The 21,018-nt window shown below is 48.5% G+C and overlaps 1 protein-coding gene across 2 annotated transcripts in view; it reads left to right on the forward strand.

Moving 5' to 3' along the window:
- The window catches only part of Abl1 (ABL proto-oncogene 1, non-receptor tyrosine kinase), a 147,135-nt gene that overhangs the window by 100,226 nt on the left and 25,891 nt on the right, over positions 1-21,018 (forward strand). The window contains exons 1-3 of one of the 2 annotated variants that reach the window (XM_005408348.2): positions 1-141; positions 13,967-14,140; positions 14,863-15,158. In XM_005408348.2, coding sequence (XP_005408405.1) covers positions 63-141; positions 13,967-14,140; positions 14,863-15,158 — 549 coding nt within the window. In that variant the 5' untranslated portion in view covers positions 1-62. The remainder of the gene's footprint in view (positions 142-13,966; positions 14,141-14,862; positions 15,159-21,018) is intronic. The other variant, XM_005408347.2, reaches the window with a different exon arrangement.

Here is a 21,018-nt window from a genome sequence, read left to right on the forward strand (position 1 = left end):
CGCGCGGGCCGAGCCGGGCCTGACCGGGCGCCACAGCCCGACACCGCTGCCGGCGCGGGAAGATGTTGGAGATCTGCTTGAAGCTGGTGGGCTGCAAATCCAAGAAGGGGCTGTCCTCGTCCTCCAGCTGCTACCTGGAAGGTAGGCGCGGAGCCGCCCGCCACCGCGCTGCGCCCTTCGCGTGGCCCGCTAGGCCTCGCGCCACGCCCGCCGCCCGCTTTCCTCTGTCCTCCTGCCTCTTTCCTTCCCGGTGCACGCGTGAGGCCCCCAGCTCTGGCCACCCTGGAGAGCCCGCCTCGCACCCGTGGCCGGCCTTGTGTCGCCGCGTCCCACGCGCCTGTCCCCGAGAAAGTTGGAGAGAGCAACTCCACCGGCCCTAACGGCCTTGCAAGCCCACATTGGGATTTCCACTGTTAACTGGGAATCGTGTGTCAGAAAGGTCAGCCGGGTCTGCAGAAACATACGATTTCCATTAAGTATCTGTACGAAGGGAGCAGGGCTCTACCATTTATGGATGCAGTTCTGAGTGTGTCCTCCCCTCCCCCATCCCGCCCCATGTTTCTGCAGACCACGGAGAGGTCTGAGGAATCCTCTCTTCGAGGGAAGAGAGAGGAGTCACTGTGGAAGGCACTGTGGCTGCATCAGCCCCGAGCTGGAGAGAGCGCCCTAAAGTCCTTTCCGTAGAGCTCGCACCCGGGCGGTTTGCTTGCGCCTGTGTTCTGCCTCCTCTTATCAAATTCTCTTTAGTATTTCGGTTTACTCGGTTATTTGACTTTCTTTTTTCTGTAATAAGTTCACAACAAAAGTGGGTGGAGGGCAGTGAGTGGTCCTCATTCGCGCAGCCGTGGTGGCCGTGAAGCCCATGCGCCGTGGTTCCAGGGCCCAGGCCGCCTCAGCAGAGGGCTAACTGTCTCTCCAGAGAGGGGCAGGCACTTGCATTTTTGATTTGGGACATCAGATAGGAGGAGGAAGGTAAAGTAGGACTTCTGGTACAGTTCATGAAGTTCTAATGTTTTTCGTCCTGGAAGTAAAGGAGGAGAGGCCTCCTTTTTCTTTCCAGCTGCGACTTGAGGGCCTGCCAGAGGTCAGGCAGGCAGTTCACACCATAAGTGCCAGTGAGATAGGTGAGATCTGAGGGCCTTCTGCCCCCGGCCATATGCATGGTTCCCTCCCCACTGATTTTAGGGGCCTAAGCAGAGACTCAAGAGAAAGCTCCTCAAATGGAGTGAGCTCACAGAGTCCAGCATTTAGAGGGAGGAGCTGGTTTATTTGTCCCTAAAAGTTGGCGTCAGAGCAACTGAAATTGCCTTCAGTTAACACATCGTTTATTTTTTCCAAGTCGCTCAGAATTCTGAACACACTCTCATTTACATCTGTAACTAGTTAGTGTTAGGCGTTATCATCTCCATTTCGCAGATGGATGCCCAGGGCAGCGATGAATGGACTTTTGTAACTGCAGAGCAGAGGAAAGTCTAAGTCACAGCCTTGCCTGGGGGGTGGGCTGAGATATAGTGCATACCTGGCTGGTTTAAGTATTGTTCTAGAAAAAATCTAGTCTAGAAAGTCTTATTCCAGCGTGCCTGGAAATGAGTTACGGAGTTCCCTGCCGCCTCTGAGACAGCGATGCAGTGAACTGCTTTGGAAGAAGGGCTCCTTCAGGAAGGTGTTCTAGGAACTCTTCCTCTTACTGAGTTCCTGTTTATTTTGTTGTTACAGTTAATTAGGGAATATAAGTGTAATTATTGTTTGTAGTTGAGAGAACTGAACAACCTCAGCAGTGGTTTCTTAAGACTGGAAGTGCCTGGTGTCCCTTGGGAAGAACAGTGGCCAACATCTGGCTGAGTACTCCAGGCTTTTTATTGACATCCTGAATCCATCAGCCAGTATTTACTGACAGCCACTCGGGGTCTCAGGAATCCCAGGTCAGGGAAAGAATTGAATAAGATCAGGGTTTCCGACTTCTGTCAGAGGTTTAGCCGTACATGTAATTTGAAAGTGCACCAGTACCTGTTCCTCAAGCCTAGCTGTCTAAGCAGCAATGTAAGCAAAATAGCTGACAGTGTGAAATACTATGCAGAGGCGCTTTCTGCCCTCTGTAAGAGCTAGTAGGATTATTGCTCAGGATGGTCTGGCTGGTTCCATTTTACAGATGAAGATATTGAAGCCCAAAGAGGCTAAGTAACTTAATGGAAGTCACAGAGCTAGCAAGTGGTAGTGCAGGGATTTGAACTCGTGCCTCTGGTTAGAGGGAGCCCATTCCTAAGTCATACTGTGTCCTGCTGACTGTGACCAAGTGTCTGCTACACAAGTCATTCTGGGTGTTAGGCATCAATTATAGGCAATAATAAGAAACTCTAATTAATGCCTAAAATAAGTACAGTTTCTTGTTCTCTTCCGGAAATCTAACGCCGATAAAAGGATTACCCTTATCCAGCATTGTGTCACATGCGTGTAATCCCAGCATTCTGGGAGGCTGAGGTGGGAGAGTCTCAAATTTAAGCCTAGTGTCAGCAATTTAGCAGGACTCTGTAAAAATTTTTTTATATGTACAGCTTATATAATATATAATATTATATGTAAAGTGCCAGTGAGATAGGTGAAATGTGAGGTCTTTCTGCCCCTGGTGATATACATGGTTCCCTCCCCACTGATTTTAGGAGCCCATGTAGAGGTCTCAGAGAAAACTCCTCAGATGGGGTGAGCTCTAGTACTAATATATTAGATTAATATTATATAATGTTATATATTACCTAATGTTATGTATTACATAATATATTATAATACATATGTATCAAGAGCTGAGGATGTAGCTCAGTATGAATGCCCTGGGTTTAATCCTCAGTAATACAAATAAATAAATAAATTTAAAATAGTAAACGATTACCTTTAGCAGTAGGATTATTGTTCATTTGTTTTTGTGGGGTTTTTTTGTTGTTGCTTTGTTTTGTTTTTTTTGTTTTGTTTTTCTTCCGGTACCAGGAATCGGACTTATGACCTTGCGCTGGCCGGGCAGGCGCTGTGCCGCTGAGCTAAATGCCCAGGCCCTGTTTTTGTGTTTTTGAGAAAGGGTCTCACTAGGCAGTTCAGGCTGGCCTTAAACTCACTATATAGCCCAGACTGGCCTCGAACTTGCAGCAGTCCACCTGCCTCAGCCTCCCAAGTGCTGGAATTACAGGCATGCACCACCATGTCCATCTCTTAAAGATGTTAATGTATGTAAATACTGTACATAGGAAATCCTTAAAAGGCTATTTAATGAGAATTCTAAAAAGTTCCTATTACATGCTCCCACTGAGGAGCAATCGCTAAAATGTTCCTTCTGGAAAACTGTGCTTTCTATAAAGAGTTTGTACATATAGCAGCATTTTTAGCATCTGAATTTTGTGCTCTACTCTGAAAATTGTCTTATAGCCGTGTTTATCACTGTGACCTCGTTCAGCCTAACAGTGTTTGGTCCCCTTTGAAACTGAGCTTTCTAGTTCTCCCTCCCCTTGGAGGTGAGGGAGACAGCATGCACACCCACCTCTTCAGTTCAGCTGTTACCATTTGCTTGATTTGCACATGTTTGTGTCTACACACACCATGCGTGGACACCGTGCTGGGGTGAGCTAGCTCTGCACCGTGGAACCCGGGACAGGTTGCTGGGAAGTGAACTGCACTTGAACTTCCAGAGTCAAAGCAAGAGCCTACTCTGAAACGCTTGGCCTCAGCTGCAGCCTGTAGAGCCAGGCCCTTGCTTGGTGCCAGCCACACCGCCAACTTTCTGAACTCGGGCTCTGGGCCGCGTGGACGTTCTTGAAGTACTCTCACCGGAGGTCATCGCATACTTCCATTGTTTAGGAAGCAAGGGCTTCTGAGACCTCTCTGTCGCCTAGCAAGGTGGCCAGTCCTCGTCGTCGTGGGCCATGTTAGGTTGTTGCACTTGTGGGATGTGACAGACCTTCACGCTAAGCACAGCAGGCTCCCCACTCGCTTCTCATACCCAGACTGTCGGTGCCAGGGAAGAGGAGCCAGGCCCGGTCACTTTGGGTGGCAGTGCTTTGTGGTTGGGAGCCGGGAGGTGTCTGTGTTCCTACACTGTCCAGCCTACCCTAGGGGATCCGTTGAAGGCCCTGTGAGGTGGTCGTGGACACGGACACCAGGAAAGCTCAGCGGGTGCATTCTTTCCCACATGGGCATCCTCTGAGATGCCCTCAGACCCCTGCAACCTTAGGGCCCCCTGGAACACCCATGTACCGGCAGGCAGTGCTGGAACCAGTGCCCACACCTAGATGCCAGCTGGGCCCCTAGGGGATCGTGGGCATGGTGCACTCTGAGCCTCGATGTTTGAGTACAGAGTCAGGCTCGGAGTAGTTCCTGCCTCATTGAGCTGTTGAGAGACTTCGTGTGAATTGTTTAACACGGAGCTTGGCACAAAGCAAGAGCCTAACTATGTAAGTTGTTATTTTAAACAAATATTTAGCAATGTAAAATGGTGGCTTTACTAGTTTTTCTAATGGCTGAAGTGATGATAGAATTGAGCTAGACTCACTCACAGTTTTTCTTGGTAATAAATTAGTTTATTTCTAAGGTTTTAAAAATGCATATGCTGTAATTAATACTTCCTGTCCTCAGAGTTAAGCTGAAAAAATGTCTTCCCTTCCTCTGACCCTCTTTTATTCCCCTGGTGAATATTCTAGTTGTGCAAGAAAAATTCCCATTGGTTTGTGGTTGGTTATTTTATTTGTCCTCTCCAAATGCATTATTTCCACAGCCTTAAACATGCAAAAACTGAAACCTCATGCTATTGAGTACCTTGTTGTAAAATCAAGTATCGTAATTCTGCCTATAAAATTACTGATCTGAAATAGAAACAGGAAAAAAATCAGTTGATAACTTTTCTTAAATGTGTAACAGGAACTAAAGATCAAATGGGATGTTGGAAGAATAATTTTTTTTCCATAGTGGTAGATCATGATAACACAGAACAATTTATAAAATAAAGTCTTAAGTTCTTTTTTAATGGAAAATATTAAATCTGCATCAAAAGCAGGCAGTCCTGAACTCCCACGGACTTCTTACCCAGCTTTAACATTTAGCAGCCTCTGGTAAGTTTTTGTCTGCATAATGAATTGTAGTTCTGAAGCTGTGAGAGTAGCTTGCTGGTTCCTTTTGAGAGTGTAGCTTTGTCCTCAGATGAGAGGAGTTGATACTGTCTCTAAAATAGTTTTCAAAAGTCCTCTTTCCCAACCCACACCATAGATATTTGGTGACACTACATGTTGGGTAGTGATGGGGGAGACAGACAGACAGACACAGAGGAGCCAGTAGGGAGTAGAGAGAGGAACGGGAGAGGAAGAGGAGGAGGGAAAGACAGACTGGGAGAGAATGATAACGGGATTGAGACCAGAAAGGAAAATGAAAGCTGGGAGGGAAGGAAGATCTAAGGCGGGAGGCAGTGACGAAAGGGAGATGGCAGAGAAGTGGGGGGAGTCAGAGGAGAGAAAGAAAGCAGGAAAGGAGGAGTGGAGGAGGCCCGGGAGACATAGGCAGGCCCGGGGGCGCGCACTGGTGGGTGGAGAGAGAGCCCGCACTCTTAGGTGCAGGGCCGCTGCCAGCTCTTCTCTTGCATTTGAGTTGTGTAACTTTAATCTCCTCACTCCTAATTACCCTCTCTACAGAGACCTAGTCCTCGCCTGTCTTGCCCAGCCTCCTGTCTTGTACACCTCGAAGCTGTACTTCCAAGCGGGACTTAAATGAGGGGTCTTTGCAGCCCAAGTCCCTTTTTGGAGGGGTCATGTGCAGTAGCCCAAATTAACAGTAAACATACCAGTGGCTAAGGAGACATTCTGGGGAAATTACCTGTCACTGGATGGCCCACAGGGACCCAGGAGGCCAGGAAGACAGTGAAATGAGCGCTCTCGCCCCACCAAGGCAGGCACCCGTGGCCGATGCTGATGGGATGTTCATTGCACGCACTCTGCCGGCCGCTGTGACGGGCAGGGCCGTGCAGGGATTGCCAGGACCATTCGTGGACACATCCAGGAAGTCCCCAGTGCATCCTGGTGCTCGTGGAAGCACAGAGAAGTGAGCTTTCCTGTCCCATCTTCTTTACAGTCTTGGCCATGGTTTTTATTTCATTGCAAATCACATTCCCTCGGCATTTTTGAAGGGTTTCCTGGTCAGGGTGCTTTGTGGTCTTCATTGCCTGTCATTTCTGGTGGGCATAGCGTAGGTTAGTGAATGATTAAAGTGCACTTTTCATTGTACCTTAATTTTATTTATTTATTTATTTAATTTACTTATTTATTTATTTTGAGGAGCATAAAGAGGTTCGTTAGGCAGAATCTAGGCGTATACACTCAGAATTCAATGCTGGCCCTTGAGAGACAGACCATAGCTTAATGTTTTTCTTTGTTTTTTGTTCTTTGGGTTTGAGGTTTGGGGTTTTTGTTTTTTGTTTTGTTTTGTTGTTGTTTGGGTTTGTTTCTTTGTTTGAGACAGGGTCTCGCTGTGTGGCCCAGGCTGGCCTGGAACTCGCAGCAACCCTCCGTCTCAGCCGCCCGAGTGCTGGAGTCACAGGTGTGCACCACCATGCCTGGCTGCTCAATGTTTCTCCCAGTGGCTAAAGACAGGTGCAGGCTGCTATGGTCTGCACTCCCAACCAAGCTGTGTGGCACAGGGTCTCCCCGCCGAAGGCGTAAGATCCTGGTGTTGACCTCACGGGAAGGAGCGGGTACCCCTCACGTGGTGGCACTGGCGCCCCCACAGGTGGTGAGGTCCTGTTGTGCACTTGAGAAGCTGAGGCTCCAAACAAGCATCTTCAAGACAAGGTGGTGCTGAGATTTGGACCTGGCCCGTCTACACCTGAGCCCAGGCACATCGCCCTTAGGATACAGGGTGGTGACGGAGATACTCGCCAGCTACTTAGCTGGCCAGAGAAGTCGTGCTGGGAGGCAGTGGGAAGAGAAGCCGCAGCAGAGAAAATTCCCTGCGGGCGGGGGCCAGGAAGGTGCAGGCTGGGAAGAGTGAGCCGGGGGGGAGCCAGGGGACAGCAACAGCGGGAGGGGATGCAGGATTGGGGAGGCTGGGATGGAAAGCGGGGAGTCCTGGGGCACCCCTGCGTGTGCCTGCCTCCCTGTGGTGCTGTGCCAGCTGCGTCCTGAGGGCCGTGCAGGCTGAGGAGCAGGCAGGAGGTGTTCTGTACGTCATCCCAGGGCACACTGCTAGTGGGTGGTGGCTGACTAGTGACAAACAGGGCCACCTGGCCGTCTCAGCGGGCTCCAAGGAGGGGAGTGATCTGGCCAGACTGACAGTTGAAAGACCCCTCCCATCGTAGAGTGGGGCGGTCCCAGGGCTGGGGTGGGGGCACAGAAAGCATAGGAGCAGAGGGGGCTGAGCTGTGGGGGTGACAGCAGGTGACACCGGGGCCTGGCCAGGCTCACGTAGGGTGAACCAGGCTTCTGAGGTGTGGGTGAGGGGTGCCACCTGTGGTTGTAAAAGCCTTTGTCTTCCTTCTCTAGCAATTGTAGACCCGTTGGCAGTAGATTCTTAAAAGGTGATATAAAATTCCTTTTATTGATTGATTTCTTTTTTGTTTTGTGTTGAGGGAGGGAAATGAGGACTGTGTATCTCTATAAAGCTTAACAAATGGACTGCTGACAGGATGGCCAGAGGAAGAATCCTGTGTTGTCTTGTTCTGTCCTTACTGGCCAGGCACACGATAATGGAATGAAGTTTCCAGGGGAAGTATTTCAACCTAGAGCTAACTTAAATAAGTTCGTTTTTTCAAAAGTTGGTTTCTCCCTAAACCTATTTCATGGATAGCCTACTAGAGTCTGTAAGTGGAAAGAAAGAAAAGTGATGTCCGTAAATGGAAAAAAGTAGAATTGCACTTACTGTGAAAAAAAAGTTGCATGGTGTGGATGTGTGGCCTCCCTTCTGAGACTCTTCCCCTGTCGGCTTAGTGGAATCTCATGGAGGGTTGTGGCGCCTTGGTGCAGAAGGTGTCTACCTAAAAGATCCTTGGGGTCTGGGGCAGATTTCAGGGTTCCGTATCCTTGGATGGGAAAAAGCAAGACTGTTTCACTAACCTCTGAGTGAATTTAGTGTTTCACGCTTGTAGGATCATAGGTGACAAACCACAGTAATATTAGCAGAACTTATGACTCTGTCTCAGAGTGGGAAGCAGATCTTTGTGTGTGGGGTTTGTTTTTTTGTTTGTCTTTTTTGTTTTTTTTTGTGGTACCAGGGATCGAACTCAGGACCTTGCGCTTGCCACGCAGGCGCTTGTGCCACCGAGCTATATCCCCAGCCCCTTTGTGTGTTATATAACAGCTGTGATTACTGTTTACACCCACCACTACTTTAGAACAAGAGTGGTTACCATTGGGCCTTGCTATTTAATGTGTTCATAAAGAAGCACATATTTAATGCATTACAAGCACTGAGTCACAAATTAATTTCTAAAAATATCTTAGGACTCTTTCCACTATAACTGTTTCCTTCACCATCCCGTATTTTATGTTGTGCATTAACAGAGTCTGTTCTGAGGAGGCTAATATGCGCCCCCAGCACAGGTGAGGAGCCCAGCGCAGTGGCCCGGGTACATCAGGCTGGCCTCGGGCCCTGGTCACTCCTTTTCCTGCACTGCTGTGCTGCTGGGCGGCCCTGCCTCACCCCAGGAGCTGGCTAAACTTCCTGCCCTCCAAGCCCATGTTGTTAACTCACCGTCCATCCATAGGGCAGTGCTAGCCGCCTGCCAGCTGTTACCATGAAGGCCATGTGCATTCATTATGGGTTCTCCCAAGGGGACCTGAGGGCCTCGGGAACTCTCTTCACTGCCGCCCACCTTGCCTCGCGTCCCAGCAGTTGCCTCAGTGTCTAGGGTGCTGTGCAGGTTTGCTTAGAGCGTGGAGTTGCTACGAAGGCTGTTTTAGTTAGACTTTCTAAATGATTCTAACTGTGCAGGGTGAAGGTATAAATTACAAAATGAAGGGCCGTGTAGAATGCAGATAAAATTACTTTCAGCAAGTTCAGATTGTGGGAAATAATACTTCTCCTCTAAGCTCATATTATAAAGCTTGTGTGAGACTGTTACACACTGACTTTAGCATAGTCTGAGCATGATCTCATCAGTTGGAACAGGCAATGAAATAAAACACGAAGCCCTCATCCCTCCTCTTGGAAGAGTCTGTTTTATAGATTTTTACATTACAGAAATTCCTCGAACTGGAGGGTAATAGCAGAAGAGCTACCAAGGAAACAAGAAGAAAGTGACAGGGTTGAAATCCGGGCTCACGTGCACGAGTGGAGGGAACGTCTGTTTAGGGGACACGTCCCTGCTCCCACCCCTCCCCAACAGAGCCAGAGGGAAGACATGGGGGGAAGCGTCCCGAAAGCCACACCACTGGCTGCACACACTGGACAGGGAGCCGTGACCTTGGACACCAGTGCCAACAGGAAGGCCAGAAGCTTCCCGGGGATGTTTTTCCTGGAGGTGAAGCCGCCCTCCCCCTGGGTCGGCAGAGTCCTGGTCCACAGGAGTCCCCGAGCGCACTGCTTGCCTCCCGGCCGTCCAGGCCAGACCCGCCAGAGCGGAGAATCGCCTGTAAACATTTTTCATCAGTGACTCAAAACTTTGAGAATGGATATTTTTATATAGTGATCTTTAAATTGTACTTTAAAGACCCAAACTATTTTCCTCGAATACTGTCCAAACAAGTTAATAATGCCCAGATCCGGTGAATTTTATGGCCTGGTTCTTATCAGGTTTTCAAACAATTTAATACTTTTGTAGTTGGAGCCTCGGGTTTTTGAAGGTTGGGGGCATTTTTCAGATGTCACCAATTCTTGACACTCAACTGACTAATGGTGACATTTCTTGAATTTTTTTGGTAGTAGAAAGAAACCTTTCAGTTAACATCATGGCAAAATAGCAATGATTTTAAATGGGGTGAGAAGGCCCTTTTAGAGATCCAAATCTTAAATACATTTAAAATATGACTGAGAAAGGATGTAGCCGAAGAAGTTTCACTAAAAACAAGTAAGAATAAGAGCAACTGCTAAAATGTATTTCCCAAGACTGAACAATAGCCAGAAGATCCTTGGAGAAGGGAGCGGTTCTGAGCATCTTTTTTGAATGAAGCCTTTGGACTTCTTTTGGATTCTGACTTCCTGACAGAGGGACCAGCAGAAAGTCCAGGTCTTGAGCAAGAAGGATTTGAGTACATTCTGCAACTTTGGCCTTGTAAGATGTGATCATTTTTAAGGTTGACGAGCACAGTTCACTATGAAATGAAGCAAGTCACTTGGAATTTATACATCGTGAGTCAATTTTGACATCAGCCCGGATTGGGAATTGACTGGAAGGCTTTGGTGTCGGGCTGTGGCTCCGCTTCAGCATCTCGATCCAGAGGCATGCATGAGCAATCCTTCCCTTTGGGCTTTGGCCCTTCGTGTGTGGAGCACAGCGAGAGCTGGGGAGGGAAGCGGGAGGCTGCCTTGGCCGGCGCAGCGTCCTGCTGAGTCAAAAAGCAGCGTGAGGCCTTTCCTTCCCGGCGAAGGCCTCATCCCCCTTGCACGAAGATCGAAGATCGCAGCATCTGCCTGCCTGTTGGGGACAGTCCCTCTTCAGCCAGGACTCCAGCGCAGTCCCCGTTGGCGGGCATCTGCGTTCTGCTTACCCCAGGTGTTTTCCAGGCCACTTCCCCGATTATGTAACTTTGATCAACTCCAGATGCTGTGGGATGTTCGATAGAGGAGGTCAAATGGCATTGGAGAAGAAAAGCAGCTCTGTATTCATGACTTGGGTTTAATTTCCTGTGTGCTCCTGGCCCCGAGGTTGAGACGCAGGAGGGAAACAGGCACAAATACTTTTTCAGGACAGCGCGCGGGGCTCCACCCTCCCCCAGTACTGCCTCATGCTCAGTTGCCAGTTATGTAAGGGTCAGCTGGCTTCTGCTCATTTTCCTAGCTTTGTAATTGTGTTCTGATTATAAAAATAATTTATATCCCTTGTAAGAAATAACCCGTAGTATAGAAAAAATGGAAAGAAAATTGGAAACACTTGTAATCCTACCAATCTGAATTAAGTACTGTTTCACATTTTGATGTAGTTCTTTCCTTTTTTTTAATTTTTGCAAAAGTGGAATCATGCTCTATATACTGGGATATAATATATTATTATGAGTATAATAAGCCATTAAACATTCCCCCCAAAATATTGTATTTTTTAAAATTTATTTTTCTGTGGTGCTGGGAATCGAACCCAAGCCCTCACACTTACTGGACACTGCTACTGAGCTATACACCCAACCCCATCCAAAAATGTTTTGTTTTGTTTGAGACAGGGTGTCAGTTCACGCTGGCCTGGACTCCACTCACTATGTAGCCCAGGCTGGCCCCCTACAGCAATCTTCCTGCCTCAGCCTCCCAAGTACTGGGATTACAAGTGTGCATCAGCACACGTGGCCCAAAAGTATTTTGAATGTCTTTTTGGATATATTCTATTTTGTTGATGGGGCATGAATTAATTTATCTTATATTGATAATTAGTACTTTGTATTGTCTGTGCTTTTATTTAAAGTCAGTGTATATAAATCGTTGTGTAGCTCTCTCAGGATAAAGTTCTGGCGGTGTAGATCAAATGTAGATCTGTGCATTGCTTACTTATAGCTTTTGTCGGTAAAAGAGGACTTTATGTTGGTATGAAAGAGTCTTTTTAAGTTAAGAATCTTTTGTAGCCAGGTGCAGTGGTGCACACCTAGAATCTTATCACTCTAGGAGGCTGAGACAGGAAGATCACAAGTTCAAGTGGGGGATATAGCTCTGTGCAAAAGCCCTGGGTTCAGTCCCCAGTGCTGCAAACAAAAAAAAAAAAAAAAAGGAAAAGAAAGAAGTTAAGGTGGGTAAAGGCAGGCCTTCCCAGCGAAGGCCGCATCCCCCTTGCATAAAGGTCGCGGCATCACTGCTGAATTAGGTATAGGAGAGCTATAAATGCCACTGGAGTGGCTTGTAGGGATCTAGAAGATTCTGTAGGGAGTCTGCAGCGTGTGGCCTTGCCTTCTGTGTCTCCCTGCAGGCGACGGAACTGGCAGCAAGGGGATAGTTCTGGCTGGGACTCAGAAAAACTGTGTGCAGGTCAGCCACACCCACACTGCACAGGACAGTCCCAGGTCTGCAGTCAGACTGCAGACCACCATGCAGCGGGCAGTGTGAGGGTCAAACATGTTAACAAAAAATGCCCCACTCTGAATGTTACATGGCATCCCGCTAATCCGTATGATTTGTAGGTTTTTGGGTATCAGTTAAAAAATAACTTACTAGTGTAAATCAACTTACTAGTTTGTTTTTTTTTTTTAGCTCACTAGTTTTAAAAAGCCAAAAAAAAGAACCAACAAATCCCCTGCTTTACCCAGCTCTTCTGGGTCAACTGGTCAGTCTCCAGTTGTCACTGGTGGTGCTGGAAGGTTCTGAGAACCAGGACAGCTCCTCAGAGGACAGGCTGGACACCTCACCAAACTTCTCCCCATCCCAGCGGGTGGCAGTGTGACAACTCTCTTCTTTGAAATCACCTCTGCCTTCACAGTTCATAAAATGCAATTACCAAGTGTGGTCATAGCATAATTTAGGATTTACGCCTCTAAGAAAATTATTCCTGAACATTTACTTCCATTAGCAGAACAAAGGCTAGCATTGAAAGACCTGCATTGTTTATGTTCTCTTGGTTTCTTCCACAGAGCACTCTCAGAGAGATGGCCATCTCTGAGGTTGTCTAGCCTTGCTTCCGACACCTGGCCTTGCAGGGGTCTTAGGAGTCTCCAGTGTCTCTGCGAAGCAGATTCAGAGTCAGATCCGCCCCTAAGACAGGTCATGGGTGCAGAGATGTCTGTGGGTCCTCTCTGTCCACACAGAGGGAGAATTAGAACAAATGTAGTTCTGTTACCATTTGTATTGGTTCATTTGTAGATCTTTCCGTTTTTTTTAAATCAGAATTCCCCCTCAAAAAAAAAATTTTCGTGTTACAAAATCCTTAGATGGTATTTGGTTTCACTGCATAACCACTGTAAGGTCTGCTTGGAGTAGATTCACTGCTGGGTCTTGTCATTATCACGAAGAAATACTAGAGGCTTTGAGGATAGCTCCAGGGGAAAAAAAAAGACAGAAGGCACTTCAGGGAAAAATAATCGACTATTTGACCCTGTCACAAAAAATTCTCATACAGTCCCGGTAGAAGAGCTGGTGACTGAATTCTAACTTTTAGAATCTACTTATAGACAAAATATGAAGGATTTCATTATTAGGATAGAAAAAACTGGTAATGATTTTTCACAAGGTAGAAAGAGGAGGCAAACTGGCTGTGAGAGTGGTGAGAGCTGGCCAGAAGACAGGAGCGTCGCCGCCCCCTCTGCCATGGGCGTGGCAGGGAGGCCCTGTGCCCAGCTGGGGACCCGCAGAGGTGTAAGTAGAAGCAGCCCAGCAGCAGATGGCAGCAGACAGTGGTGCTGGCATCTGGAGGCAGAAGCCATCACTGGAGCAGCTGGCAGCTCAGGCCGGGGAGATGCCTTTCCTTTTAAGCCCTTCTACACTACTTGATGTTTTAAAGTATGTGACTATATTAACTTAGATCCACTTCAAAACATTTAAAGCAAGACACTCACACTCCATAGTTTAAGCAATGGCAGGGTCACATGAAGTGGACTCCGACCAGCTCTAACTCAGTTTGTGTTGAATTAATGAGCTTTAAAAGCTGAACTATTTGGGAACAGTAATTACCACATCGGGATGAAGAAACTTAGTATTTTTCATAAGCTCTGGGAAAGAGTCTTTGTAAAAAACTTGTAGTAGATACAGATGTTAAGAAATGAAATAAATTTGGAATGCGTCATGTTGGGAACAGACTTTTTTGTTCCTGAAAATAAAGCTCACGTGTCCTTGGTTCTTCTTCTTCCTGTTATATTTCTCTTCTCCCCTCCTCGTCTCCCAGAAGCCCTGCAGAGGCCAGTAGCATCTGACTTCGAGCCCCAAGGTCTGAGCGAAGCTGCTCGTTGGAACTCCAAGGAAAACCTCCTCGCTGGGCCCAGTGAAAATGACCCCAACCTGTTCGTTGCGCTGTATGACTTCGTGGCCAGTGGTGACAACACTCTCAGCATCACTAAAGGTGAGGGGCTCTAGGCGGCTGGTAGGGCGAGATGCAGACAGCAGGGAGGGAGCTGTACCTTGACCGGCCTTCCCTTTGCACATCGAGAGAGTGGCTTCCCAGTTTCTTTGGGCGTGGGGGGTTGAGACAGGGTCTTGCTTGAGTTCAGGCTGGCCTTGAACTCACTGTGGAGCCCAGGCTGTCTTTAAACTCGCAACGATCGTCCTGCCCCAGCCTCCCAAGTGCTGGGGTTACAGGTGTGCGCCACCACTTGCAGCGCAGCTTTCCAATTTCAAATGTGGAGAGGTCCAAGAAACGGCAGCCTCTTTCCAAAGGCGCCCCTTCTCCTAAGGAAGGCTGTGCTACAGAGGTTTGCGTTCCAGCTCCCCTGATTTGATACCAAAGAGGACTTCCAGACCAAGCACTGAAAACATGACTTTTTCCCCTTAGAAAAATCATTTTCTCCCAAAAGTTTTCCTTAAGTAGAAGCAGAACACTTGAAGAAAAATGATAGGTTTATAAAAAAGGCTGCACACTTAATCTGTACATTCAGTACAAACAGGAAGCTTTGTGTGTATAAGTACACATTCTTACAGGCTTATAAATGTGTGTATTTATGTGGACTTGCTAGAATGGAACCTGTGTGTAGAATCCTGGAGTGTTGTAGTGATCACACAGCAGATGAGAAGGAAGGACGCTGGTCTCTGAGGTGCGAATGTCTGATTTGGTTCTTTGCCTCCAAGGTGAAAAGCTCCGGGTCCTGGGCTACAATCACAATGGGGAATGGTGTGAAGCCCAAACCAAGAATGGCCAAGGATGGGTCCCAAGCAACTACATCACGCCTGTCAACAGCCTGGAGAAGCATTCCTGGTATCACGGGCCGGTGTCCCGCAATGCCGCCGAGTACCTGCTGAGCAGTGGGATCAACGGCAGCTTCCTGGTGCGAGAGAGCGAGAGCAGCCCTGGCCAGCGCTCCATCTCCCTGCGCTATGAGGGGAGGGTGTACCACTACCGGATCAACACCGCCTCCGATGGCAAGGTGCGCACCGGGGCCCCGGCTGGGGAGGGCAGGGATGGTGGTCAGTCCTTGGCCCAGAGAACCCAGAGCTCCTGCCTGGGTTAATAGGTTGTTCAGCAAAGCTCTACCAAGGTGTTTCAGTAATCACTGAAAGAAACCACAGGCATCGGTTCATTAGCCTTGCAAAGAGCCTTTGATATACATGAGACTCCATAGTCCACTGATGTTCTGCTGGAGTTGGGTAGTGTCTTAACATAGTGGGGCTGTCTATTGGATTTCAACTACTTCTTAAATTAAGACTCTTCCTGTTGTGGGCCGTGGCCCATGCCTATAATTCCAGCACTCAGGAGGCTGAGACAGGGGGATCACAAGTTCAAGCCTGTGCTACAAAGGGAGTTCAGAGATGGTCTAAACTATATAGCGAGACCCTGTCTCAAAAAAACAACAAAACAACTCTTCCTTTTTGAAACATCTTTTATAGTGATAGTACTTCATCCTCAATGAGAAAAGTTAAGGCAGATGAGCACATTAAAGCACCTCCTGCATAAGGCCAGCCCATGGCCTTCTTCCTGTGGATGAAATCACACTTTCAGGTGTGTGTGTATGCCTGTGTAAGCATGCAGTTTTTAAACCAAAGTGGGATCACATGACCCTGATATTTCCAAACCCAAATTGTTTTGTAAAGGAGTCAGCATATAGGATTCTGTGGTCTCTGGAAATAGCCCTTAAAAGTCCACAGAGGAACGAGAGGAGCTAGTGCTTCCTGAGTCCCTGTGCTCACAAGTGAGCCTCTGGCCACCGTCTTTACCCCTCTCCCGGTCCTCTGCACAGGTAGTGGTGTCATTTGCATGTCTGCATTAAGAAGGGGAGGAAGGGAGGCTTGCCCAACGCCGCAAAGGGAGTGACGGGGTGCCCAGGGTGGGACCCTGCTGTCCACTCCACTGCTCTGGGACTGCACTGAAGGGCAGTGCAGGTAGGCGGTGGCATGGTGGTCCGGCTGACTAAAGGAATGTATACTTGTGGTCTTAAAAAACCAATAGGGCAAAATGAATTGCAATGATGAACGATTCTGCTCCTAACTCGGTTCTCCTGCCCAGTGGCAGCCACTGTCCCCAGTTTCTTCCCGGTGAATTCCCTGATAAATTTTACCTGGCATAGATCTGTTTCTCCTCTAAAAAATGCACACCAGTGTGTTCTCTGTGCCGTCCTGCGTCCGGTCGAAACCCACTGCGTTCATTTCACAGACCCGCTGAGGGCTCCCAACCCGCAGTTTGGAAGTGCACCGCTCTGCTTCTCTGTGTACAGCGTAAACACATGCGAGACAAGTGGCTGGCGCGGGTTGTGCACCGCCCAGTCTCCTCCTCAGAAGGTGTACACATCTGGTGTCTCACAGACAGTACACGACAGTGCCTGCTTCCCCAGGCCCTCCTCGGGATTGTTAGCTGACCTGTTGGGACATCTTTGTCACTCACTCTGATCAGTGCAGGATCTTACCTCTTTATATCTAATATGTCATGCTTGTGCCACTTACTAAAGTCGCCTTTTTCCTGTACATGTAGAAACATAGCACATTTACGTAGATATTTGGGCCTGTTGATCCTCTTATTTTCCTTCACGGGTCTGTTTACCCACACACGGTACCAGCTTGGGGTTGGCGTACTTTGTATGTGCCGTGTTCCAGTATCTGCTGGGCTAATCTTCCTTCTTGTCTTTTTAGCGTTTTCCTGGCTGGCCTCACGTTTGCGCGTGCTGTGTGGACACGCATGTGCTTCTGTTGTAAACGTTACCTGCTCTGCTCCTGTGTCTCTGGCTGAAGTCCCCTGGGGCACGTCTGGGCTCTGCGTCCTGCTGGTGTCTGCGGGGCCAGCACTGTGGTTTGTGCAGAGGAGCGTAGCCTGTTGTTGAAGTGCAGTGAGGGGGTCTCCGTGGCTGGCGGTTTGGGTCGTTTCCCCAGATGTAGAGCTCGGTCTTTCCCTCCTGCAGGACGACTCCAGGGCAGCGGCCCTTCCTCTGAGTCTTGAGACTGCAAGGTGCCTTTCAGTGACATGGCCACGAGGGTGCAGCGCGCTTGGGAGCCGACAGCTCGTTCCCTTCTGTGCTCTTTATCCCAGGGAAGTCAGGCTGCACTAAGATAATCGCTGGAGGCGCGCACTGAACAGGATAATGGTGTCTTTTCCCCGGAGTTGTCTAATCAGCAGCCTTGGAACAGATGCAGGCAGGCGTGATCTAGTTTGACAACTCATTAGCTGGGGTTAGTCTTCAACGCTGTGAGAGGGGGAAGGAGAAGGCCGCATGTGGGATGCGTGATTTATGGAATTCGAGATGCCTCTAAAGAAGAAGCGGGCGGTGGCGCACGCCTGTCATCCCAGTACTCTGGGTGGTTGAGGCAGGAGGATCGTGAGTTGGAGCTCAGCCTGAGGAATTCAATGACATGGTGAGACCCTGTCTCAAAGAAAATGGAAGTAGCTGGAGAAGTAGCTCAACACAAAGGCCATGGAGGCAGGTCCCTATTCCATCCAGGGAAAGAAAGAAGGATGGGGGGCGTGGGGAAGGGGCAGTGGAGGAGAGAGGAAAAGCCAACCCCTCTGTCTAAAAGGGTCCTCCATGCACAGGGCCCATTGACCAACAGCATCCCCCATCAGACTTTCCCAGGCATCTCGCCTGCCTGCCCCTCCCTGGCAGAGATGCCTATAGCTGTCCGAGCACCTGGAGACCCCTCTGCCCTGTTTGGGGGCTCCTGTCTGGGAAGGCCATGCTTAATGGGCTGCATCAGGTGGGATCATAGCCCTGGAATGAGGGAACGGCATCAAGATGGGGCGGTACTGCTGCTCCGCGTGGGTCTGTAGGGCTCGGCACCGAAGAATGCATCTCACATAGCAGAGCTTTGATGCAATCCTTTTTGGATTTCTAAGGGGAAAATTTAAGATTGCTAGGAGGGACAGGCTGGGGTTGGCTAAGCTTCCTAATTTCAAATCAGCTAATCTTTAGAAAACAAGTGACTGTGGAAGATTCTTCCACAGTGTCCCAAAGGATTCCGTTCTGCCTCCACCCTCCTGGCTCTTACTTACCTCTCTTATGTTCTGAGCTTTTCAGCAGTGATCACAACCAGTTAGCCCACGGCAACCAGTCTAGGACCCAAGCTGGGACCTTTCAGCCGGACCCTTGAAAGGGCTGAGGTGAGACTGAGCCTTTGCCATTTGCTAGCAGTCTGGTGCATAGACGAGATGTCTTCTCGTACCGGGACATGGTTGCTTTCTTCCTGTGCTTTCCCTAATGTCGCAAATTAAGACTGCTTTTCCCTACCACCCCGCCTGACTCTCCTGAGCTCTGCTCACGTGTGCCCATGATTTGCCCGTGTCTGTGAGGTGCTGCTGCCAAGCCCATCGTGGCTGCGCGTCTTTGTGTACCTGTCACCTCCCCAGGTGTGGGACGGAGTGCCCAGCGTGCGCAGCTTAAAGGAAGTGAGGCTCGGTTTGGCTCACAGTCTCACAGGCTGCAGTCCATAGTTGTCCGGCTCCGTAGACGCGTCACAGCAGCGAGTGTAGCGGAGATCTGCTCGGTTCTTGGCTGCTGGGAAGCAGACCTTGGGCCAAGCGCCCGTGAGAGATGCCCCCAAAGACATGCCTGCAGCGATCTCCCTCCTCCAGCTGACAGCACCTTCCTCAGCTTAGCCTTCTCCAGCTCTGCCTCCTTCAGCTTAAACTGGATGAATCCATGGGTGGGTATAGGACCCCCATGATCCAGTCCCCTTTTGGAGTCTCTTCACCCATCAAGTTGACCATCAAGGTTCACTGGCAGCCCTCCAGTCTTTCCTTTCTCAGGAGGTACCCAGTGGACATTTACTTTCACGGTCTACTGAAGTGACAGGTGCAGGTTGACAGGAGCAGAATCTGGGCATAGGCTCTGGCCGAGGTGGCAGGAAGGGCTGGGAGGGTGAGTGGAGCCTTTCAAATTTCTGAGGTTCACCCACCCCAGAGTGGCCCTGAGGCGTGGGCCCGCTAACTAGCTGCTCCATACAGAGGCACCTGGAGTGCAGTGTGTCCCCCGCTGGTCTCTGAGCAGCTCAGGGGGCCTTCACTCCTTGGCCGGCCCCCCCCGTGAGCAGCATGTCAGAGTTGGCACTCCAAGGGCTGCGGCAGCCAGGGTGCGCGAGTGTGAGCGCACCAGCCCCGTGTGATGTGGCTTGACAAGCGAGAGGAAGAAGCAGCAGCCCTGGCCAAGCATCCCCTTTTATGGAGCCGGGTGCAGAGCACAGCAAGGTGCCGCCCGTTCACAGCACTAACTTCACTGTGTTCTCTGAGTGTGCTATGGATTCCTCACCACTACCAGGTTGTGCACAGTAAAATGCTCCCAAAACCTAGAGCTAATCACCAGTGTAGATAATAATAGCTAGCCACCACTGCCAGGTTGTTCATAGTAAAATGCTCCCAAAAACTAGAGCTAATCACCAGTGTAGATAGTAGGAGGGACGTGGGGAATGTGACTGCACTTGAGGGAGAGTGGGCTTAACAGGGTCGCACTGTGTAGCTCAGGTTGGCTTTACACTCACTCTACAGCCTACGCTGGCATCAAGGTATAGTCATCCTCCTGCCTCAGCCTCCTGAGTGCTGGGATTACAAGTGTATGCTGCCATACCTGCAGAAATTTTTTAATAGACTTTTTATTAATATATGTTTGAGGTACATAAAGAATATACTCATCATAAGCAATTGGGATGGATATTATATATATGAAATCTTAGTCCTTTTTACTTCCCATCTTTAAAATGTCTGCCTCCCTGTTCTATATCATCTGTCTTTTATTTTGCTCTTTAACTTATTTATGCTTTGAGTTTCTCATAAGAGAGAAACTACCTAATATTTAATCTTCTGTGCTTGATTTCTTTCACTTAGCATTATGGCCTCGAGCTTAATCCATTTTCCTACAAGTGAGTCAAGTTTGTTCTTTATGGCTGAGTAGTACTCTGTTGTGTATACATACACCACAATCCCTTTATCCATTCATCTGATGATGGGCACCTGGGTCATTTCCAGGATTCAGCTGTTTTGAGTTGTGATGCTGCAAACGGATACGCATGGACCATGGCAGTATAACATCCTTGACTCGGAAGACACCCAGAAGGGGTATAGCTGGGTTGGATGGAATTTCTATTTTTAGTGTTTTGAAGGGATCTGCACACTGATTTCTGTAGTGGTTGTACGAGTTTCCCTTCCTGCCAGCAATGTAGAAGTGTTCCATTTCCTCACAGCCTCTCCAGCATTTGTTGTTTTTTGAGTTTGTGATGATGGCTGTTCTATCTGAAGCAAGATGCAATTGCATTGTTTTGATTTGAATTTCTCTAACGGATCAAAAATACTGAGCATCTTTTCATGTATTTATTGGCTTGATGTACTACTTTTTCTGAAAAGTATCTTCATTTCAATTGCCTATTTTTGGGGGGGGCGTCTAACTTTTTTTTTTTTTTAGTTCTTTATGTATTCTGCATACTGGTCCTCTGTCTGAGGAGTATCTGGCAAAACTTTGTTTCCATTCCACAGGTTGTCTCTTCACTCTGCTGTCTCCCTTGCTGTGCAGAAGCTTTTTCATTTGATATGATCTCGTTTGCTGATTCTGGGTATTCTTATACAGGCAGGGTTTTGTTCAGAAAGTCCTTGCCTATGCCTGTATCTTTAAGAATTTTACCTAATTTATCTTCAGCTGGTTCAGTGTTTCTGTTTTAATATTAGGTCTTTGATCTGTTTTGATTTTGTTTTAGTTCAGGGTGAGAGCTGTGGGTCTAGATTCATTGTTGACATGTAGATAACAGTTTTCCCAGCCCCCTTTGTTAAAGAGGCTGTTTTTTATCCAGTGTGTGCTTTTGGCTCCTTGGTCAAAGATCAGG

The sequence above is a fragment of the Chinchilla lanigera genome, unplaced genomic scaffold (genome assembly GCF_000276665.1).
Source record: "Chinchilla lanigera isolate Chin_1 unplaced genomic scaffold, ChiLan1.0 scaffold00112, whole genome shotgun sequence".
Taxonomy (NCBI): Eukaryota; Metazoa; Chordata; class Mammalia; order Rodentia; family Chinchillidae; genus Chinchilla; species Chinchilla lanigera.